Consider the following 24,979-nt stretch of genomic DNA (forward strand, 5'->3'; position numbering starts at 1 on the left):
TCCCCTATAACACAGTGCAGTTGGTTGGTGCTAGTCAGAAAATACATCACTCTTCCTCCTCTGGCAGTGCCCAGCCAGTGGTTTGTTGTAATACCTAGGGTTGGCCACTGGGGGCAGCAAAGGAGGGACCACCAGACCCTCCTCAATTATCACAACCTTTGGCCTGCATCACACCCGTTAATCTACTTCTCTGGATGTTTATCCTGGTCTTAGAGTCAGCCCGGTGCTGTCACAAAGCCTCAGTTCCAATTCCTCTTACTACCATCAGTTGATTAAATTGTATTTATTTATTTTCTGTCTTTATTTGTATGCGAAATGTATGCTGTTAATTTAAATGGAAGCGCAGGATAATCTTTTTTTGCACACAGACAGACTGTCACAACTTGAACTGTGCCATTGCCTTTTATGGGAATATCCCAAACAGTAACCTGATCTCAACATAAACTCTCCCTCTGACCCCTTAAGAAAAAATAACCCTTAATCCTGGCATTGTGAACCATGACATAGTGCAACATTGGAAATGTCCACACGCATGCCGAGACAACATTGTGTAATGTGCAATAGATGCGCATCCTGTCTAACGCTTTTGGGTCTGTGTGACACAGTTTGTGGTATGTGCGACTAGCCCCGTCTGTCTGTGCTGGAATGGATGTGTGCTTTTCAGGTGAAAGGTCGAGCTGGGGGGAGGGGGAGCCTCATCAGGGATTAACAGTGGGGATTCTCCACTGTCTCTCTCCAGAAAAGGGTCAGGCATAAGCGCAAAGACACATGCAGAGTGATGCGCGTATCGCCGCGTAAGCTGTCTCTCTGTGCCATTATCCCTCTCCCCTTAATACAGACACAGTAATGCACACAAATGAGGGTGGACCTGCTCCTGCTTGAGAAAAGGTTACAAGTTTCTGGCAAAAAAAATCAAAAAAATAGGGAGCCAAAATAAATTTGGGAATTAAAATATTGTAAAAGAAAATTATAGAGAAATATAATTAATGAAATTGGGATAAAAAATTATAATTTATGTTGTAGAATGCTTTCCTGAATTTATTAGAATTTACATGGAATTGATGGTAACTCTGAGCACAACACATTTATACCTCAGTTATGTTCAGCGTTTTCATACAGGAGAATGGAGACCTCTAGGTGTCATCAGCAGACATTGACTAGAAAGATTTTCCTTTTTTTAAGTGATCATGCAAAAAAAGTATTTCCTCTTTTCTATTAAAGTTATCATTTATAAGCATCACATAACAAAAACATAACATAAGAGCTTATGGGACTTTCTGAAATGCTTTCTGTATTGGATTTTATTTGTAAATCTGCATGGTTACTCGCAAGAAAGCAAACAGCTTTAAAGTTTACCCCCTGCTATAAAAAAATGTCATAACTTTATAATAATATGCCATTTAGCAGACGCTTTTATCCAAAGCGACTTACAGTCATGTGTGCATACATTTTTACGTATGGGTGGTCCCGGGGATCGAACCCACTACCCTGGCGTTACAAGCGCCATGCTCTACCAATTGAGCTACAGAGGACCACTAATATTGTCTAGATTGCTCAATCTGTTTGTCCAGTATTCCCAGCACGGCCCGAATATTTCCCTATCCCTTTGCTACACTCTTACACCTGTCCTTGCAGGGGACCACCTGTCCTTGCAGGGACCTCCCGGGTCCTATTTATGGACGAAGCGCCTCAAACTTCTTTCAGTGTTCAACTTGACTCTCTGCCTGCTCTTGGGTTTCTTGGCAGAACTCTCATGGCAGTAGCAACATTGGGCCATTTTTGTCACATGTAACTCCAACCTTTCCTGTACACTATATAGCCCACTGGGAAACATAACACATGCTCATGCTCATCACCTATGACATGCCTTGCGCCTGTTTTGTAAACGCCTGTAGTTGCCGGGTGGAATTCTGGGTCATGGCTAGAAGGGATCCAGTTTTTGTCAAATTAATGTCAAAGGTATAATTTTTTTGCATTTTAGCTAACCCTAAACCTTTTCCTAACCTTAACCTAATTCTCCTAACCTGCTACAAAAAGTCAAATCTGATGTTAATTTGACAAAAGCTGGATTCCTTCTAGCCATGACCAGGAATTCTGCCACAGCATTTCCCATTGCTCCCTGAGGTCCTTGAGCTGTTGTGATGATCAGAGGGGCATGTTGTAACAGAGGATGAGGCATATATGTATATTTTGATTTACTTTGTTTCACTCAAGTCAAAGTTTGATATTTGAAACTGTTTCTTGTCAGTGTGTTACTTTTAGCAGTTGCAGCTTGATGTAACAACTGTAACATACTGCATAAATTCTAGATAACTTTAATTAATCAAGCATTACATCACTTTCTATTACATAATTTTCAATGTTTTTACAAAGTGAATTGTATTATTGGCTAATTTTATTCCATTCCAATCCAAAGGGACTGGCATGGGGTGTCAAAGGGTAGTAAAAAGGTTGGTGCCTATTTTAAAAATGTGGAGACCTTGGCGTCACAAGGCGCCATGTAACCTTATTTAGTTGTCAGGATTTCACTGGTCGGCTATGATATATATTTGGATATTCTGCCTGTAGATAGGGAGGTTGAAAATACAGCAGAGAAGCATATGATTCGTTGTTGGTAAGGATTCCATCCATCCCTGCGCTGGGTGAGAATGAGTAATGATTATGATGGGTGAAATCAGTGCTTGTCTCTGGGTCTACTTATCGACGAAATTAAAGGACATTTAGCTCTACAGTATACACACACCTTATAAAACATCTTCCCAAGCTTTAGCTGAGCTGAAACGCAAACCCGGCAACCTCCCCGCAGTGTAATTGTAATTCGCTGCTGTGTTACCCCTCGGTTCCTCTGGCGCTCTCTAGCTTCTTCTGTAGAGTTCGACTACCGTATCTTCCCACTGCATCATGTTTACCTAGCAACACGCATCACCCGCTGCCGGCCCTCCCATTGGTCATTTCAAAACGCACCCGGGACCAATGGCAGGGCTGTTACCATGGTACAGTGTGTAGTTGCCGGGTGGAATTTTGCTGCAAGGCACGTGAGTCCCGGAGTCTTCGCCTTGCGTTTTTAATCTCGGGTGTCTGGGAGTTTTGCAAACGTGATTTATTGGAACCGAGTCACACTCCCTTTCGAGAGTCAGCTCACATAATAACACGTACACATTTATCTATACATTTGTGCGTATACAATCAAAATAGTGTTATGACACAAGGAGGCTGCAACAGTTCTGTTTGGACTGTATGTGCCTTGCTGTGCCTATGTTCGTCGCTAAGGGGAAAGGGGGGGACTGAATTTGCTGGCTAATTGCTCAACCAAGTTTAGTATAACGTTATGATGTTGCTATTCATATTTGTTGTGTCATATTTTGGAACAAAGATGCGGAGAGGCTGTGGTGTCAGTTTCTCCAGATCAGATTAAAGTCTGTGAAAGTCCCTGGCATTTTGGAATTAGGTTGTAAGCAGTTTACACATACATTTGGGGACATAATTGTTATTTATTCTATTAGAAATTAAATGTATTGTTTAGGCTACCTATTGTTATTTTTTCATCATTTGTATGTGTCTGGTAACGCAGGTTTTTAAATGTTAAGAACATTGAATCATTGTTGTTGGTGGCTGTTAACGTCCTAATTTGTGGTCTAGAGAACATTCATAATTAAGAAATATATATATATACTATAGAAATACGACTTTTAAATTGCCAGTCTTCCCCAGAATATAGCAAATGCATACACAGGGCAATTGCAGAGCAACCCCAGGGCTCTTGCAAAAGTCATCCTAAAGTCCTTGTCCTGCATGCAAATTGTACATTTATTTTGGGTGTGAGCACCCACATCCCCCTTCCCATGTCGCCCACCACCTCAGTAACATCCCTAACCTATAACCTGTAATTGGGGTTAGTTTTTGCATCAACAGTGCTCTCTCATGGAAGTGACACGTGCTGCATAGCTATTGCAAAAATCTCCAGCTCGCGGTTTGATAAAGTTGTGTGCTTAAATCTATCCCAATCCTTGCATGACGACAGTAGCTGTCTGCAGTGAAGTTAAAGTTTTTCTGAAGGGGGCACACGCACATTCACTGGCTACCGTGGAGGATGAATGACGGCATGGTTAACCTCGTTTTGTACATCCCCTCCCATCTCTCCAGTTGCTGTTCTTTTGGGGGAGAATAGGGAAAGGAATAGCCAACATGAACAGCAGGGATTCACAACACTCAATCTCCTTGAACAGACAATGTTTCGGTTCCACCATGTTACAGAGAATTATTTTCAGAGCTTTCAAAATACCAAGGCTAAATTATCACAACGTTACTTAACCTGCCCTTTGTGTTTTACTGGATTGAGATACAGATACATTTTTGAAGTCGTCTGTTATTATGTCATATAGATAATAATTTACCCCATTGCCATTTATTGGTGTCATAAAGGTGTAAAATAGTTTATTTTCTTCCTTTGTTTGAGCTGAAGAAGAAACAAAGTATATTTTGTTAATATACCCCAAAAAGTAACTGTGCGATCAGATTGTGTTTTCAGATATCTTGGATTATGTCTTTGCCTGTTTTGCTTACACTAGCCTAGTTTGTGTAACTTTTGCAGTCAAGTTTTTTGCAATTTACTGCACAGAATATTTTAATTATATGCAAACAGATTACCTGGCAGGTCACCTGGCAGATGTCCCTGTGCTTGCATTAGATATTCTCGTTTTGTGTCTTTTTGTGCCCTATCAAGTTATGCATGCTATTTATGGGAAGTTTAAAGTATTGTTTGAACTTTTCTATTGGAAACTGTTATGTAGGAAACTGTTATAGCTTCCTTTTTTGCATGACTTCATGAGCTACCCCTTTGGTCGCATTTCTAATGGTCTTACCCCCTCCCTGTCTGTCTACCTGAGGTCTTTAAATGTTTCCGCGGGCACGTCTTTCTGCCTCCGCGATGCGTTTGGAGACTACGAGGAGGCAAGGGGACAGGGCAGCCTCATTTTCTATCTCCGCCCACATATCCAAGTTGACCAATTCAAGCAGCTGAAGGGAAGTCGTCTGACCAATCACGCTCGAGCTGCCGTGGCGTCGGATAGCAACAGAGCCTGCGAACGCGCACACTGGGGGTGGAGAGTGTGTGGAGCACACGATCGAGGAAGGCGCGTCAGGGAGAGAGGAGAGTAGTGGCGGTGGAAAGAAATAAGAGAAGGGGAAGGGTTTTGCCAGTGTGCGTGCTTTAGCACAGAAAATATGAAATAATTCTCAAGGACTGGTAGAACGAAATGAAGCTTACAGAAATAGACCTGGTGAAGGACAGCAAACAAATAGCTGTCATAGTTATTATTTTCTGAATAAACTTGAGGAACAGGAAGAAACTGTTATGTCATTATCATGACTTGTAATAAACTTCTGAAAGATAGAAAGTCAACTAGGCTACAGCTTCAAGTTGACTCAAATATAGTGTCACAAAATGCTTGCTTTACGTTACTGATTACATTACTGATTCTAAGGTAACTTGTTTGACTTTATCCAATAACTTAGTTATTAGTTAGTTATAACTCACTTGCATATTTTCCTTATGCTCCATCGGACTCATCCTTTTGTTATAGATTGAGATGAGTGGACAAGTTTGTTTTTATACTAGCATCTCGTTCAGGAATATTGTTGCTGTTGGCATTTTCAGATATTGTGTGAATAGTGGTAAGGGCTTTTATTTGAAAAAATTGTAAAAATTGTAAAAAAAAAAAAAAAAATTGGGCACGCGCACCCAGGGTCGCCCCATCAATGTAGTCCTCGTCTATATATATATATATGTGTGTATGTGTATATATATATGTGTGTGTATGTGTATATATGTATATATATATATGTGTATATGTGTGTATATATATATATACATGTGTATATATATACATGTGTGTGTATATATATATGTGTGTATATATGTGTATATATATATATGTGTGTGTATATATGTATATATGTGTGTGTATATATATATATATATATATATATATATGTATATATATGTATATGTGTGTGTGTGTACAGTATATATATCTGCCGGTTACTATAAATGGAGGGGAGCAACTTGGTGGCGCAACTACTCTCGAAAAGGGGGGATTCGAAAAGTTTCAGGGTTGACATCATGTAGCCCGCATGTAATTTAACATAAACAGGGAAATAAAACTCTGCGTAATGTCTCCTTGCTGTACTGTGACTAGGTAGCCCCACTAATTTCAGAGTTTTAAACATTAATGTGCGTGGATCTGCGTCAACCCAGCTGCTCTCCGAGTGTATCTCCACAGCCCCCCTGCGCTCGAATAGCTGTTGGAACAATCCGCATCGCAGGGTGTGGATCCGGAGCCGGCCAGAAAGGGTAGCCAGCACAGGGAGTAATAACGGGAGAGGGGTGAATATGAGTTAATGCTACCCGGGAAGGACACCACCTCGGAGGTGAATATCCTGCGACAAAAAGCAGAGGATTGAATGAAAATATAGTTCATTGTTTGACCTGGAGGTATCAAAGGCGACAGGAGCGCGAGGAGAGAGCATCGAGCCACATACGGAAGCTCCGAACTGACTGGCAGCGAACGACTGCGTAGAAGACAGTGTGAGAGGGAGGTGACAGTGTTGAAAAGACTCTTGCTTTTGTTGATTTTGAACTACGGAGTATTGGGTTTTGTTTTAAAGCACGTTTTTATTTTACTTTCGCGGGGATCACGACTCACTTCCGGAAACCCACTTGTGCAGTCGCTACAGTTTTTGTATCAAAACTGACGAAGGGACTCCAAAACCGGAATATTGTACTGTCGTCAATGTCTTGTCAGACGAGATACGTCAATTAAAATTAAAATATTCTCTGGGAGAGTGCGGACCTGATCTATTGGATATGTTAAATATTGTATTCAAGTATTTGACATTCTGTAGTTAACAGCCTTTGCCACCCGAGTGAAGGGTCGAGAGAGAAGGATACATTGTTGCTGCGTATGAGGACGCGTCTCTGGCACATCAGAGCAAATCAAAATTGAAGATTCACCTTTTTTTTTTTTTTTTTTTCATCAAGAGAGGCGCATTGACTCTTCCAAGATCAGATATTTTGGAATAGAGAGCAATAAACTGAAACTGGTTTTAATTTGGTTGTGCCTGGGAATACACTTACTTGCACATCAGCACTTTGCTTTGTCGTATTTCTTTTTGCATGCACGTGTTCATTTTTCTTCCTGCACACGATAACATTTTTCACCAGCTAAAGGTTGTTGTCACTCGTGTTTTCAGTTCCGTGTCCCTCTCCTCCTACCCTTTCGACCTGGCAGCGCGTAAGGTCACCAGTTAACTGCGGACTTCGCTAGTTCCGTTCAAGGGGAAGGGTATATTTTCATGTTTGTGCATCTGGTGGAGGAGACAAAGACAACAAGCTTTTCCTGTGGATGATTTATCTCTCTGAACTGTACCTTTTTGTGTCACTGGATTAAACCACGAGGTTGAAGTCTGGGAAATAAATAAAACAGCACAGATGTTTTGGATTGCTTTCACCTGCTTATTTTTTTTGACTGATTAGTTCACTATAGGATACTTACACGGAATCTAAGAGGCAAAGGCTATTTTTAGGGAGAGTGATGGGGTAAATGGTGGTAGTTGGAAATTGAGACCCCCACCCTCAGCCCACCAACACTTCCAGCTTTAGCTCTGGTTCCATTGTCAGCTGCTGAATTATCAAAACTGGAAATCCGAGTGGGGGTCCTGTCTCAGTCAAGCTCCCAGATATACATCTCACCCTTGTCTACTATCTGACTGTATCTTCTTTGCATCTTTGACTGGAATGAAACTTTTTTTCAGCACGGAACAAGGAACAATGCATGAAGCTCCGCACTTATAAGAAGCGAACTTGAGTAACCAAATATTTTATTCCCCATATACACAGAGAAGCATATATATCTTAAATAAGAAATATATCTATGAATTATATAAGAATACATAGTTTAAATAATTATATTATATTTTTACGTCAGAAATAAATAAGCATTGTTGCCTGAAACCCAGTTCATTGCCTTAGAGAAACAGTAATAAAGAATACAGAGGAAAGCCGACATGAAACTTTTTTGGAAACAAGTTAATGGTGCCTTTTTAGTTTCGATGGTTCCTAATGTCTCCACCACTTCAGGATTGAGTTGTTGACAAATAAATATTTTTGTGTGAAACCCTTATGTATACCTGCCTTTCCGGTTCAAACTTGAGTTTTATTGTTGTTGGATGTATATTGCTCGATTGCAAAGATTTCTGAGGCGAGGATTACCCCTACAATCTACACTTGATGCATCCTCATAGTTTTCCAAAGTAATTTTTGGAATCCCCAACTTATAAACTTTGATTGACTTGATTTCTGGGATACAGCGGCCCAACACACAAGAGTTTCCGATGGTGATCACTTCGTCAGTGGAGGAGAAGCCGCAGCCTTCTAACAGAATGGTCGCAAACTTGCCGACCGAATCCTGGATCAACAACCCAGAGCAAAGTCGCTACTTACCAACTCAGTCACACCTACTCCGGAAACCGACAAAAAGTTAGTACCAATATTGTTGGTTTGTGAGTGAGTATTCACACTCACACTTGAACATACAGACACACTTAATCTCTCTCTCTCTCTCTCTCTCTCTCTCTCTCTCTCTCTCTCTCTCTCTCTCTCTCACTAAGCACATGTGTTGTAAACTTTTAGCGGAACAATCTAAGCAAAGATGAAGTTATTTGTCATACTTGAATGATGAGTGTGGAATTATAAGTAGTAAAGTATGTTGCTATTGCATCACCTGTGTAGTTATCTGTGAGACCCCCTCTCCTCTCTTCCAAAAGGTTCATCACCTCTGTGGTATGTTGTCATGGAGATTTGTAGCATGTAATATCCTGAATGCTCTTAGTTGAGATATGAGTATTGTGTTTCTTTAGTGTGAGTTTATTTCACTAAAACGGTCCTAATATCCTTACATGTTCATCCTGTATGACACAAACCGATAAGACCGATGTTCATCATAGCATGAGTCGGATCATGAAGTGTCTGCCTATGGCACAACTCCCTGGTTTCTCTTGGTTGGTTCAAGATTTTTCCAGCATGTAAATGTTCGGTGTTGTGAGCTGAAGCAGTTTGTGGTCTCTTTTGACTTGAGCATTGGTCATGCATAGTTTTGACTTGAGTGTTGTTTTTGCATAGTTGTCACTTGAGCATTGTTCATGCGTAGTTTCTGCGATCTGTGGTGTTGATGACACTGTGATGCTTATTCTCTTCCAAAAGTCATGAACAATCACAAAACCGCGTGCCATCGTAGTTGTAAAAAAAAAAAAAAGAAGAAGCACGCAGTATAGTGATGACGTAAACGAGAGGAGGGCGAGAGAATTGGGGAAAGACCTATCCATGCTTTCCATTACACTTGAAGCTGCAGATCGGCATTGGTCGGGGTCCTACTACTGTTCTCAAGGATGCATCAAGTAGACCACTGGTCATCGATGATGCTTGATGGAGAATTATAAACACTTGGTGAATTTGTACAGTTTTTATCATTGTTGTAGAGCGCTTCGGTGGAATAGCGTACACGCGATTTACCGTAATAGAATGGAACTAATACAGAGATACTGTAATGTTTTGTCACTGGCATAACAATGGTTTAATTACAGAATCAACCAGTTCATATTGTTCTGACTTCATTTTGGACCTCAGGTTGGATAAACATTTTTTGAACACCTTCCTCAACAATAGCTGTGTTAAACTTTTATGCTCTATCATTTTAAGTTGTTTTAGCTTTGATTTTAGGTTTATTTTAGTAGGGCCGGGGATTCCCAGGAATACTGATCACAAAAACTCAAGCAAACCCCACCTAGAGGTGTTCCACCTCGGAGACCCCTGCCAACCCCCTCTCCCCTTCTCCTTTCCCACAATTGTCTCCAGCCACTTGTTCAAACAATTGTGGGAATAAATGCATTCCCTTTCAAGGTTACCGTTGCCCAGGCGTTACTGCTGCAGTCCATTGATCTTTTGGTCCCAGTGTTTCCATGGATGGACACATGCCTTATGTTCTGCACAGCTGTGCTCTACTTGTACGAGTCGTGTGGTTCACACGTCAGCGTGTTTTACCATGACTGCCCGGCAGCTGGGAAATCCTAGCGAAGCTGAGAGTTCCAAAGTCTGTGTGTGTGTGAGGTTGCAAAACAACATTATTGATCTGAGTGTTAAACCTCAAAGCCTGTGATGGGGCCCCTCTCCCCTCTTCACCTCCATGTGTCCTATCCTTTTCTAGGGGCCTGATGCGTATTATTTTTAATTCTCAGATGACGTTTCTATCACCTGTTGTGGAGATTCCCTTAAAGTTTCACAGGGTTACATAATATTTGACATTTGGGCAATTCACAGTTTATTTTACGAGTAGCATGACATATTTATGTTTTTGCTGTATAAGTAAAGTGCTGGACGGAATCCCTGCCCCTGGGGAATAACACATCTTATGTTCTGTCATGTTTCACAGTATCTGACTGTTATAGATACTCACTGTCTGGACCTGCTGGATCAATACAGGTCAATCAAAAGCAACACTTGGATCTACAGGTGCAGGGGTTTGAACTACTTTTGAACACCAGGCTTATTATTGTGTTATTACAGAGGATGTAGCCTGTTTTATTCATCATGACAAAGATGCCTTAGTGTGGTGATATTCAGGCAGTGAACAGCCAGGTCTGTGTTAGTACAGGAAGCAGCTTGTGGAGATGGTGATGCCTATTCAATGGACGGAAGAATAAAGGTGGAAGTGGAGGGAGAGTTGGGGATGGGGGTAGACGAAGGCATGAATGAATACTGAGTTTGGGGACAATTTTCCAGTTTTTTAAAAAATGCTCTTCCGTTTATCTGTTTATCCTTTCATTTTATTATTAAGGGTTTCCCATTCTTGCCCAGTTCAGTATCCGTCAATCGTTTATCCACTTAATGCTCTTTAGATATAAATTACTTAATTGGCCCATTTAAAAAAAATAAAAAATAAAAAAGTTTTCAAACAAGCAATCTAAAGCTTCTATGAGGATGACCACACCAGCCACCACACCCACTGATCCCAGTCTGACCAGCTGGTCCAGCATGGTAGCAGGGAGCCACCTCTGACACTGCCATTGGTCAGACAGTCAATCACAGTCAGTCATGCACTTTGTCCATGGCTGTGCCCTTGATGCTTGACATTGTAGCACTTATTTGAAGGTCACGGCTTTCCATGGTGCCGTTTATCTCAGGAATGTCCCATAAAACTTAAGCGAGGTATCGGCATGCGGCTGAGAGGCCAGGAGAAAGGTTGGGTTGAAAAGTGAAGCACAAGGAGGACACTTGTTGAATAGCCGACGGGATTCACCTTGTAGACTGCTTAGTGTACAGTAGTTTAATGCAGATTCACCCCCATAAGCCTTAAATTGGATTGCAGCATGGCTCAGGAAAGGGCTGTCTGCGTCCCTCGCTGGCCTGTTCCATCCCCCTGCTGAGAGACTCCCTCTTGTGACACAGTGAGCCGCCACTGAAGTGGGCACGGTGTCTGGGGGTTACTTTGAAACTTAGCTAACCTTCTGTTGTCTGCCATAGCATGGTTGATAGATGTCTAGTCGATATTAACCAAGGCTTCTACTTGATTAGAAACTTCACTTCTCATGCACTGAATTAACTTGACTTGGGGATTACCTAAATTGGTGGCCAGAACGTTTTGGCAGTTGGAAAGTTATCTAGTCGCCCAGCCTCCCCTCAACCAGAAGTATTTCTTACTGGCCAGACCTCGACCTCACTCCTAATATTGCTATCTCTATTGGAAGGGGGTGGGGAGATGGTGACACTTTGAGTCCACGTTTACAGCTGAGTGCATAACTTTTTAATGTCGCCATTATCACTTCCTAGTAACAGCGATTTTAGCAGGCTAATTGTAAATCAACGCACGGCTGTAGTTGTCAATTGTAACTCAAAGCTCCTCTCTGGACTTTAAGAGGTGTCAGACTCTGTGGGACAGGAGGGGAAAGTGCAGTCTTTATACCCACAGATCTGGGTGACTTTTCAGCTATTCCCCCCTTTTAATTTAAGTTATTTTTATCTGAGTATCCAACTGACTCTTTCTCTGCTGTCTATTTCCGTCCTCACAGTGTGGTGCCGGCTGAGCTGCCGTGTGTAGGTTACTGACTTAATTTCAGGGCCCTGAGTAACTGGGTAAGCATTTCACTGTTAGTCTACACTTGTTGTTTAGGAAGCATGTGACGAATAGCATTTTGGTTTGATTTAACTGTCTGAAACGTATACATGCTGGAGAGAAATGTAACATTCTTGAGAAAGAGTGACTTTCTGTCTGGGTCATTTCTCTTCTGTTTGGAAATCTTGAAAATATGATCGGCCTAACTACTAAGGTCAAAGGTAAAGGCATCCTGAAGTAGAAAATCACAGGGAGAAGACCAGGGCCATATCATAGCTGGGGAAAGAAAACAAATCTCAGGTTAGGCCCTCCGTTAGTGGAGTTTGGACTGTGAGACTGTGAAAGCAGCGGTATCTGAAGCAGTCACACAAACCCCACGTCCCCACCGCTGCCCTTTGCTCCTTTCCCTCCCTTGATCTTGTTTGTCTCCTGCACTAATGTATGGTCTAAAGGTGAAATGTCTCGTCCACTCGCTTACTGCGGTTGACCCATGTTTATCCTTCTGACTTTCTAGTAAACAAGATACTGAAATTATCATTCATTCCCCCTCCCATGAATGTGACTGAAGTGATGCAATCAATTCTCTTTATTGCTGTGTTTTTTTAACAAGATCCCCAGACAGTATTGCCTGTTGGACTGTGTTGTGTTTGGTGTGGTTACAGTTAGTGGCAGGTGCCTGTTACAATGAGCCTGTCCTCCTATAGCGCCTCCCACCAGCATCCTCTGGTGTAGAGGAGGTGGTGGTGGAGTGGTGCTCTATAAACTGCTGTCCCTTGAGATTGTCCCCCTCTGAGGAATGTGATTCATGTGATTCATGTGGAAGTTGGTGTCATGTGGAGGTAAACAAATGCACCGTCCAATAAATCAGGATCTGGATTGAGTATCCTTGTTGTTGTAGCTTAGCTGGGAGGAGCTGGTATACAGGGCTAGGGGGGACCTCTCTGCAACACTCTCAAGTCTGTCAAAATGGCCCTTTAGGCTTCACCCCTCCATCTCCCTCAGACAGTAGCTAAGGGGGAAAGTAAGTTTGTCCTTTTCTGTGGCTGTGACTTTTAGACTGTGGTGATGAAGCAATAGGGATGTGTGGACTAGAGATTGTTAGGGAGGCGAGGAAGTAGGCTAAGTGTTTGTGTGTGGGGGAGGGTTGAGGTGATTGTGTTGTGGTGGTGGTGTTTCGCTTCACACTAGTTAAAAAGTGTAACACAGTGTGGTCAAAGACTTAGTAACTTAGTTGTAGTCACGATCTGGTTACCTACAAGAGTGTGCAAAGCTGTCATCAGGGCAAAGGGTGGCTATTTGAAGAATCTGTTTAACACTTTTTTGGTTACTACATGATTCCATATGTGTTATTTCATAGTTTTGATGTCTTCACTATTATTCTACAATGTAAAAAATAAAGAAAAACCCTTGAATGAGTAGGTGTGTCCAAACTTTTGACTGGTAGTGTATTTCTAAAACTTTGGTTTACTTGAATGAAGCTACAAGCTAGGTGTTAATAGCAACTGGCTGACTCGTAGTGCTAACGTAACGTTAGCAGCCTGGTAGGGCTAACATTAGCAGGCTAGTAGGACTAACGTTAGCAGGCTATTTGGCTAGCAACCTTGCAAGTTGATTTGTAACAATACATTCATAAAGTATTTGCTTGTAAGTTGGCTGAAAATGTAATTGAAACCAATAGTCATGAGTGCAAACGATTTGGTTTAATTTGAAGTTATACATTCTGTTAGTTTACCACCCCTTCGACCTCCTCTTAACCTCCCCTCCCCAACACCCCCTTTGATGACGCAAGTTTGAAAGGAAAACATGTTATTGTGCAGCAGAAGCAGAGCTCAGTGTGCTTGTAGCCTGTACCTGCGTGACCAAGCGGCGGTGTAGCCCCGGCTGTCCCACATCTCCTGGCAGACAAACAAACCCCCCGCTCTGCACCCCTCCTCCCCCGGCCTCCCCCCTGCTGCGCATCGCTCACAGTATCCACGCTGACACAGCCACTTCCATCACGGAAAGCACATAAAACATTTAGCATTCAAACTCTCCCCTGCTTCTCTCGCTCTCTCTCTGACGCTCTCCTCCTTTTCTCTCTGTCTTTCTCTTGTTCTTTCGTAAGAAAAATAGGCCGTTTGCAGGGCTGTATGTAAGTTCACACCTGAGTTGTGACTCTTCCCTCTCTGCTTCCTCCACTTGAAGAATCAGACTGACCTCTCCTGTTGGCAGGCAGGACTAGATAGATAGCTGCTGCTGCCTGTACAGGAGCTGAGCTGCCCAGGCTGCTGCCCACCAAAGGAGCTTGGTCACTCTGAGCTCGATTTAGAGCTGGTCTGTCTAACGAGTTAGTCCAGAGCTGAGGAGAACCTGCAGCCGTCCTAAGATGTGAACAGGCCCTTCTCAAAGGGGGATGAGAACCTAAGGTCCTTTGGGTCACAGTTGAAACTCGTTGGGAAAGGGGAAGTGGTTTAGATGGTGTAGGTGAGCGGCTGTAGGTTGCTACGTTTTTGGCAACGATGACAATCATGCCCACCTGACCCGAGAAGCATGGGAAAGCTAGCACGGCATTGTGTGTTTGATACCTCCTGTTGTGCCACCCTATTGGCCATCAGGGGTTTCAGGCTGCAGATTAGCTTCAGTTGTTGCTGACAAGATGGACATTTGGATTGGCCAACAGGAAGAGAAACATAATAAAAAATATAATACATAAAACGCTGGGTACTAAGCACATCCTCATCCGGTCCAGCTCTCTCTCTGTAGTAGAAGTTGTCCCGTCTGAGCCCAGAAAGTACCACGGCCACAAATCGTCCTGTACCAGGGCTGGTGTCGGCCCTCCTCTCCCATTGCATTTGGGAGAGGATGTAGTTATATTTGTATGTACCGTGTGAGCGCTCAATTTACCAGTGCCACTGTTTGATGAGAGGTCGACCCAGATGGGTGTTATTTATAGCTTTCAGTCTGACTCAGCTTTGGGGGGCTGACTGTCTAAAGTTCATTGGGGGCATAGCGGGGGTGTTGGGGTAGAGGGGTTGGTACGAGGGGGTCACCAGGTATGGGGAAGCTGGCATGGACCTCTAGTTGTTTGATGACACTGAGAAATCACACCTCCGTCATGGGGACTTTTGAGTCATGACTTATGTAGTGTTCTGTTTGACACTGTATGACACTGTGGCTGGTCTTCAGAGACCTTTTGGGTGGCTGCATGTTGGACCCCTTCTCCCTCTCAACTTGCCCCCACTTCCACACCCAAACACAGCCGCTTCCACTCGAGAGACCCACTCAGATGTTTCTGTGGATCCCTGGGGCGTGTGGGGTGGGACATCAGTTTTCCCATTCGTGTCCCTCCCGCTCCTGTCCTGATGACTAATCTTGTTTCCTCCTCCTCCACTTTGACTCACACTGCCAGACACAGGGATGACATCTCTCACTTCCTGAGAATCCTACCAGCCCCCCTCGCCCTCCTTCCCCCTCCTCTCCACTCCTTGCTGCTAGACGTGTTAGGCACAGTCAGTGTGTGGGTGGTCAAGAGGAAACGAAGAAGAGCATTGGCTGCTCTCAAATAAATAAAGCATTCTGTTGCTGCCCGCCGGCCTGCGCTGTGAGCAGGCCAGTGATATGAGGTTGTTTAGTTGGTGTCTGGGCATTGGCAGGTGGAGATTGTCACCAGGAGGCCAAGGAGGTTTTCGTGACCTGGACTCTGCTTATAAGCCCTAATCGTCAGTCAGCTCCACTCAATAGGATGGCTCACACTTCCAAGTGAATGCCCAGAACTTCCTCATCTATCAAACTACTGTGACCGGTCACATGATGTTAGGTACTTCCCTCCTGCCTGTCTTCATCCTGTTGGATTGTATCCAAAGCCAAGGTGGTTGTATTTGCAGTCCAGTGATTGACAATGACGAGATGTACAAGCCAGTCATGTCATGACAATGATCTGATGCACCAATCATGTCAGGCAGCTTTGCAGTGCAGGCTGGAAGTGGACATCACCGCTGTGTCCTGATTGGATTGTTGCCCGGCATGTGGAAGCAAGAGTATAACCTTTGACCTTTGAGAAGAAGCTAATGGTCAGGGTCAGTACAGTGAGGGTCTAGAGCCTTTACACTGAGAGACATACTAAGATTCTGGACAACTAGAGGTTTCATGTGGAGGGAGTCACAGGTACATTATGAGATAGAACTTGATGGAATGTCATATTCTTGATGTACAAGCACCCAGTCTTGCATACACACATTCTATCTCTCTTCCTCGCTCTCACACCCCATCTCTCACACTCTTTCACAGTCTGGGCCTGAAAAGCGCAGTGTCAGAGTGCGCAGTATCTGTGTCTCAGCTGTGCCTGTCCCTCAGTGCCAGCGAGCCGGCAGCGCCGGGAGAGATGGAGGGAGAGAGGAGCATGAGTGTCCTCAGCGACCTGACCTGACCCAGACACAGTGGGCACCACGAGGGCATGGGCTTAGCTTCCCCTGCCCCTGCCACACTCCCTCGCCCTCGCTGGGTCTGCACCCTATTTCCTCGGCTCGCTCAGGACGAGGTTAGCTCAGAGACAGTTCTAGAAGAAGATTTACCTTTTAGAACTTTCTATAGACAGTGGTGCCTTCTCTTGTGACCACTGACAAAGGACAAGGTCAGTCAGGAAAGTAGTCTGGCTGTCGTCAGCGTGACGGAAGGGAAAGCGTTCTATGCACTGTTGTTCTAAACACTGAAGTAACTTTTTGGCAGCTTTGTGAATGAGTTGCTGTCTTCAAAGTTCAAGGTGATCTTTCCATTCCGGGGAGCTCTAACGGTACTGCATTACCTGGCTGTTACCTGGCTCTGTCGGTGTGCCTGTATGAGAGCTGGAGATCATGACCGGACAGTGGAGAGATGACGGTGGTCCTCCTTGCCCGTGTTGTTGTGGCGGCGAGTGTGTTAATGTATGTTGTTAGTGTGTCAGTGTACCAGCCAGGCATCCACAGTGTCATTGCGTGAGTGAGTGGGAGGGAAACGGACACCAGTGACTGGTACAGTGGGAAACTGGAGTCCAAAAAGCTTCCTTTTGCTTTGAAGAATACAGATCTACCTCTTTACCTCCACTCTCCCTCCCTTCCATCATTCCTTATCTCGCTCTTTTCCCCCCCTGCCTTTTGCCCTGTGTCCAACTTTGGCTTGGTGGCACCACTGCTCCTGTTACCCTAACAGGGTATAAGAGGGGTCAACACGGACAGGGGCGGGGAGGGGGGAGGGACGGGTGGTTCAGCTGTTGGCTTTACACCCCCCACCCCATTTCCTTCCTGTTCCTTAGAGACAGGGAGTGGGCTGGTCTGTTGCTATGGTGACACCCTGATTGGCAGCTGTATTTGGTCAGCTGTAGAGGGGGGGTGGTGGGTTCCTCATGGTCCATGCATGGTTAATTGGTGCAAATGATTACTTCAGACACCCCTGTCTGTATATATTTAACCCACTCCGATTTGACACTTGCATAAGTGAGGATGAATTCTACCCCAAGCAGTACACCTGTGTGTCTGTCTATAGATGGCTGTGTGCCCTTACCTACTATATTTTATTAATATCCAGCCCCATTAGAGACAACATTTGTGTGAGTGCTTTGGCCGGTTGGGGGAGAGAGCGAGAGAGGGAGGGAAAGATGTAACAGGCAGAGAGAAATAGAGGAGGAATAGGGAGGGAGAGAGCGGCATTGTGGGAAGGGTTGCTGATACAGCACAAGCTACCAGGTTTATTTATAGAGACCTCGCCGCCCAGCCCTTGGATACTAGCAGCCAATGAGCAGCCAGAGAGGAAGGGGGTGTCACACTCAGGAAGTTCTCAATGTGTTCACTTCAGCATTTAAAGGCACAGTGTGACATTACTCAGTGCTCGGCAGATAGCCCTCATAACTATCGTCATATCCCTCCCAACTGAGGCCAGGGCAGAACAAGGCCTCTCATAACAACAGCAGTTTCCATGCGTTATGAGAATTTTCTTCTGTTTTTTTTTGTAGACCGATTTTCTACCGTTTTCTTTGCAATTCTGATCCAAGTGCATCTACAGTCATTACTGTAGCATAAAACCACAACATTGCAGGTGCAGCTGTCCTATTTAGTTTGACCATTTAAAGCTGTGTTGTATTGTTAAACTCTCACAATGCATGGCCAATGCTGATGGAGATTTATTAAACAGTCTTTGCTGTAGAACATTGTCATATTGATCTGAAAGGCTGATTAACTGTAACTCTGTATGCTCTGGATACAGGTCTGTGTGAGTGCAGTTACATGTACACAATAATGCGATTATTGTGGATAGTCATATTAATATAATTGTTTGATTAAAACGTTTACATGCTTTGCAAGAAGAACGATTTCCCTAATAATGCTGTTTACATGGACACATCTGAAATCAGGCTACCTGAAAATAGATGTTGTACCACAGCGAGCATATTTGATTCTGAGTTCGGACATTGTATTTGAAAATGACTTCTAAGATGCATACATTGTTGTTCCGAACACACTTCACTCGCGCTAAAGAGGGAGGCTCGCCCAGCTGGTTCTAGCACATGCGCAGATCAAAGACACAGCTGGAATGTCGGTGTTTACATGTCCTAATAATTAAAAAGATTGCTCAGAAAACCAGGTGTTTTAAGATGAACAGAGTAAGGTGTTTACATGACTATTGCATAATCTGCCTACTGCCATAATCAATTTAATATTGAATTATTAGTGTGCATGTAAATGTACTGTGTGTGTGTGTGTGTGTGTGTGTGTTTGTTTCGAGTTTTATTAGTCGTATGTACAGGATACACATGGCATACACTGTTCAACAAAGTGCTTACTTGCAGGTACCTTCTCGACAATGCAACAACAATAAGAAATATTATAAATATGTTTGTGTCCATGTGTTTCTCTTTTTCTCTGTATTTGTGCGGAGAGAGAAAGCAGTTTGAGATGAGTCACGTATGTAATGTTTCCTCCTTCCCTCTCAGCCCCCCTCCTGATGCCAGTGTTGGGACTCCTCCTATCATAGGAGGGAATGCATGCAGTCACTCTTCAGGATTGATGGTGCTCAGACGTGCTGTTTTGCACTTTGTTTAAACTACGGCCATTGATCGGCAGGCTATTTCAAGTTGTAATGTGTCGTTGATAAATTTCACCCCCATTACTCCTCACTTTTAAAAGCCAGTGATGAAAGCATTGGCTGTGAAATATCTCATCAATTTCATATACCCCCTTTTCATATTCCTCTTTCTGCACTTTACCGGAGACATGCAATTAATCTGTTGGTTTTGCAGGACACTAGCACAGTGGTCGAGGTTTTCATCAGCAACTTAGGACATTACACTGGAAGATGTGTTGAAAGGGTTTGCACTAAAAGTAACCAAACCGTTGAACAGGACATGTTGTTGGTAGAGGGAGATCTAATATGCAACAACTAGCATGGGTTGCTAATATGACTAGTATTGTGCCTTTGGCTACTGGACAATGAAAGAAAAGTTTATTATAAAATAATTGCCTCTAATATGGTCTGATTTTGGCTATAGGCTACTTTGAGGCAAGGTAAGACATGCCTCATAATATGTAGTAAAAAGTTCAGGTTTCAAACAATTAAGTATATGTTTTCAAAATGCGTACTGCCTCATTGCAAAATGGTGTGTGACACGCGGATGAAGCCTGCTTTCTGTTTACTATGCATTTGCTGTTTGAGACGCTGTAGCAGCAGCTCTCGCGCTGTCGAACAGATTTTCCACTATGATACATAACGAATATACTGTATATGCGCCAATTTAATTCCACTAAATTATGCAAATTAACCTATAGACCGATAAGCATGACCAGTCAAATGTATTTCCATCGACTGGTATTTCCATCAATGAATAGGCTAAAAAGCATTATTCTCCCAGACAATTGACCGGCAATTTTTTTTAATCGGCCAAAAGCCGTCTATTACCGGCTAACGGAAACCCTGGTCTGAACTTAAACTTTGATTCAAACTTTAACTTAACAACCAGGATGAACGTCTTGTCATAAACCTTCTACCATCCACAACTAGGTCAAAGCATGGTCTGACCCCTTATGTGTTTAATGCCAGTGGAAGGAGTTTCCAGGCTGGTTTGCTGAGCCACTGGCGGATGTTTTTTGTTTTTGTGCGAGCAACCAGCCCCTCTCTAGCTAAGTAAGTGTGAGTGAGGTCAAAATTCTGCAGAGGCCAAAGTTTTCCCAGGAGCCAGTGGTCCAAACTGCTGTGTCTTGGCTTTGGTGGAAATCAGGCTTGAGCGTGCAGCGCTGTCACCACCACACCGGACTGCTCTTACCAAGCCTGCTGTGTTCCAGCCATGCTTTTAGCTCGACTGCAGTTAAACTGCAGTCAAAGCAAAGTCTCAAGGCTGCCGAGAATCTCAGTCCAGTTGAACCTGGGATTCTGACAGAAAAACAAGTGTGGTGGAACTTAATGACAAAGCAAAGCAGCACATTAAACAGTGACTCGTCGTTTTTTTGTAGGATGATGCAACAGTGTTGTCATACAGTGGTTTGTCCCATTTGAAGCTCTAACCCACTTTGCCCATCTTTGCTAGCTCCCTTGACAGAATCAGAAGATTTTAGTGCTCACAACATTCAGCAACAAAAATGATTTGGTTAAGTTCCATCTTTTATATCTTGTGAGATGCCACCTCTCCTCCTGTCTTTTCATATAAAAGCAGGAGTTGGAGAGAAAGAGTTCTGCTTGGAAATGTCCTCCTGGTTTTGAGGTGTGACAATATGGTCTACTGACCTCCACAAAGGTCTCTTATATCTTTCTCGCCGTCACACACACACACACAGACACACCGGCCTTGTCAGGTTGACCTGCACTAATGCTGTTTCTGCTGAAACAGGACACCCTCTTGCATAGAGATATTTCACTCCACCATTATTTCTGTGGTCTTTCTGGCAGGGAGCTAAATGGCCTTGAGGAGTGGTACCCTACTAAGTACCCACCCCACCCTTTTGCTCTACATCTTTGATAGGGTGTATGTGTGTGACTTCAAGGAACAGCCAAGAAGGGTGTGAGAGCACGTGTGCTTTTCCTCTGCAGTGCAGTGCTCGTGCCCACACCCACGGCAGTGCCAGTGCATGTATGATGCGTGAGGAAGCTTCATGTCGATGTGTTTTTTCTAAAAACCTCTCCCTCTCTCTCTCTCATCCTTTCTTCCCCCTTTCCTCCATCTCTCCGTCTATCCTGCGAAGGTGGAAGCAGCTCAGGATGCAAGCCCCCCTCCTCTACCCTCTGCCAGCCTGCCGCCTTGGGCTTCTCCCTCGCTGAGCCAACCATGTCGAGCCAGCACAGCCACCCCTCCTTTAGCAACATCCACTCCATGGCTGAACAGCAGCAGGTACCTAGCGGCTAACACCCTCACAGCGCACTCCTCTAATGCTCTGTTTAGAATAATACTCTGTTTAGGAACAGACCTTACACTGATGCTATACACACACAACACACACCTGATGCTATACACACACACCTGACGCTATACACACACCTATACTGACGCTGTACACACCCTTATACTGACGCTATACACACCTTATACTGACGCTGTACACACCTTATACTGACGCTGTACACACCCTTATACTGACGCTGTACACACCCTTATACTAACGCTGTACACACCCTTATACTGACGCTGTACACACCTTATACTGACGCTGTACACACCTTATACTGACGCTGTACACACCTTATACTGACGCTGTACACACCCTTATACTGACGCTGTACACACCCTTATACTGACGCTGTACACACCTTATACTGACGCTGTACACACCTTATACTGACGCTGTACACACCTTATACTGACGCTGTACACACCCTTATACTGACGCTGTACACACCTTATACTGACGCTGTACACACCTTATACTGACGCTGTAGGAACACACCTTATACTGACGCTGTACACACCCATACTGACGCTGTACACACCCTTATACTGACGCTGTACACACCTTATACTGACGCTGTACACACCCCTTATACTGACGCTGTACACACCCTTATACTGACGCTGTACACACCTTATACTGACGCTGTACACACCTTATACTGACGCTGTACACACCTTATACTGAGGGTATACACACCTTATACTGACGCTGTACACACCTTATACTGAGGGTATACACACCTTATACTGACGCTGTACACACCTTATACTGACGCTGTACACACCCTTATACTGACGCTGTACACACCTTATACTGACGCTGTACACACCTTGTACTGACGCTGTACACACCTTATACTGAGGCTATACACACCTTATACTGACGCTGTACACACCTTATACTGAGGCTATACACACCTTATACTGAGGCTATACACACCTTATACTGAGGCTATACACACCCACAACTCATCACGTGCAGGTAGGTATTAGCATCACATACTGGATGGACATAATGAGAGGCTACCTACCTGTTGGATTGTAATATACATCCACAACCTCAAACACGTCAGCATCACATACTCTATTGACAAACAGCTACAACTACCATCACTGATACTATTCTGTGGCTAGGCAACAGTGTTGCGTGTATACATAGGTTAACTCAAACATGCACAGTTATGTCATTGGAAATTACTCCTTCCACTCGCATTGAATAGTGTCCTTTACATACTTTAGTTCTAATAACTGCTAGTTAGAACACTGCAGGGATGTCTTGGCCAGTTTTGAGGCTCCCCTCACCACCTGTCACCTGTCCCCTCCAGGTGCTGTCTGATGCGACCATACTGCAGAGGAGGATCCCCCCAAGTTTTCGAGATCCCTCCAGCGCCCCGCTGAGAAAACTCTCTGTCGATCTGATCAAGACTTACAAGCACATCAATGAGGTGAGTGAAGTGTGTCTGTCAGCCAGGACTGCTGCAGGAGCCATGATCTCCAGGAAACATCACCTCACAGCTGACCTGCTGGGATCCGGCCCGCGAGGGTCCAATCCGGCTCTCGGGTGGTTTGAGTAAAATAAAAATGTTTTTATTTGTATTTATTTTATACTATACTAGTATACTTTCAAATGACTAAAACCAAATCAAAATTCTGTAGAAATGATAATGGACCTACATACAGTTTCTTGACTGTCCATCTCTCTTATAATCACCGAAATGAAAGCTATTAAGTCAGGGAACATCAGAAATTCCCAAAATGGATGTATAGAGGATTTTTTTGTGTGAATATTGACGGTGAGGAAGTATAACCAATTTTCAGTGTGGCCCTCCGGACCTCGTTGAAGAACGAATGCGGCCTCCAGGGCAAAATGAGTTTTACACCCCTGGTATAAACATTAGATGTAGTGTTGCAAAATTCTGGTTACTTTACCAAAATGTTCCTGGTTTTCCAGAAATCCCAGTTGAGTTTTGCAACCCTAGGTATATGTAACTTCATTAGCATAAACTGATGAACTAGTGAAGGATATCAGTTTTATCATTGGTTTGGTTCTCCGAGATCTATCCAAACAGTAGTATGGGAAACATCAATGACTTACCCCTCTTTCTCTTTTCCCGCCCGTCCCTTCCTCTCTCCATCTCCTCTTCTCTGTGTCCAGGTGTACTACACGAAGAAGAAGCGGCGTGCCCAGCAGGTGCCCCCGGAGGACTCGAGCACTAAGAAGGAGCGGAAGGTGTACAACGACGGCTACGACGACGACAACTACGACTACATCGTCAAGAACGGGGAGAAGTGGCTGGACCGCTACGAGATAGACTCGCTCATCGGCAAGGGTTCCTTCGGGCAGGTCAGTGGACATAGGAGAGAGAGGGTAGAGGGGAGGACAGGTCAGAGGGTAGAGGGGAGTACAGGTTGGTGGAGAGAGGGTAGAGGGGAGGACAGGTCAGTGGAGAGAAGGTAGAGGGGAGGACAGGTCAGTGGAGAGAGGGTAGAGGGGAGGACAGGTCAGTGGAGAGCGGGTAGAGGACAGGTCAGAGGAGAGAGGGTAGAGGGGAGGACAGGTCAGTGGAGAGAGGGTAGAGGGGAGGACAGGTCAGTGGAGAGAGGGTAGAGGGGAGGACAGGTCAGTGGAGAGAAGGTAGAGGGGAGGACAGGTCAGTGGAGAGAAGGTAGAGGGGAGGACAGGTCAGAGGAGAGAAGGTAGAGGGGAGGACAGGTCAGTGGAGAGAGGAGGGGAGGACAGGTCGGTGGAGAGAGGGTAGAGGGGAGGACAGGTCAGAGGAGAGCGGAGAGGGGAGGACAGGTCAGTGGAGAGAGGGTAGAGGGGAGGACAGGTCAGTGGAGAGAGGGTAGAGGGGAGGACAGGTCGGTGGAGAGAGGGTAGAGGGGAGGACAGGTCAGTGGAGAGAGGGTAGAGGGGAGGACAGGTCGGTGGAGAGAGGGTAGAGGGGAGGACAGGTCAGAGGAGAGCGGGTAGAGGGGAGGACAGGTCAGTGGAGTGAGGGTAGAGGCAAGGACAGGTCAGTGGAGAGAGGGAAGAGGGGAGGACAGGTCAGTGGAGAGAGGGTAGAGGGGAGGACAGGTCGGTGGAGAGCGGGTAGAGGGGAGGACAGGTCAGTGGAGAGAGGGTAGAAAGGAGGACAGGTCAGTGGGTAGAGGGGAGGACAGGTCAGTGGAGAGAGGGTAGAGGGGAGGACAGGTCAGTGGGTAGAGGGGAGGACATGTCGGTGGAGAGAAGGTAGAGGCGAGGACAGGTCAGTGGAGAGAGGGTAGAGGGGAGGACAGGTCGGTGGGTAGAGGGGAGGACAGGTCAGGTCAGAGGAGAGCGGGTAGAGGGGAGGACAGGTCAGTGGAGAGAGGGTAGAGGGGAGGACAGGTCAGTGGAGAGAGGGTAGAGGGGAGGACAGGTCAGTGGAGAGAGGGTAGAGGGGAGGAC

At 44.7% G+C, this 24,979-nt stretch overlaps 1 protein-coding gene across 1 annotated transcript in view; it reads left to right on the forward strand.

Moving 5' to 3' along the window:
* The window catches only part of LOC121556068 (dual specificity tyrosine-phosphorylation-regulated kinase 1B-like), a 68,782-nt gene that overhangs the window by 34,080 nt on the left and 9,723 nt on the right, over nucleotides 1–24,979 (forward strand). Inside the window, 4 exon segments of the mRNA XM_045212815.1 lie at nucleotides 8,368–8,536; nucleotides 21,344–21,489; nucleotides 22,872–22,991; nucleotides 23,702–23,890. Of these exon segments, the coding sequence (XP_045068750.1) occupies nucleotides 8,392–8,536; nucleotides 21,344–21,489; nucleotides 22,872–22,991; nucleotides 23,702–23,890 (600 nt within the window). The 5' untranslated portion in view covers nucleotides 8,368–8,391.

Source organism: Coregonus clupeaformis, unplaced genomic scaffold (genome assembly GCF_020615455.1).
Source record: "Coregonus clupeaformis isolate EN_2021a unplaced genomic scaffold, ASM2061545v1 scaf0053, whole genome shotgun sequence".
NCBI lineage: Eukaryota > Metazoa > Chordata > Actinopteri > Salmoniformes > Salmonidae > Coregonus > Coregonus clupeaformis.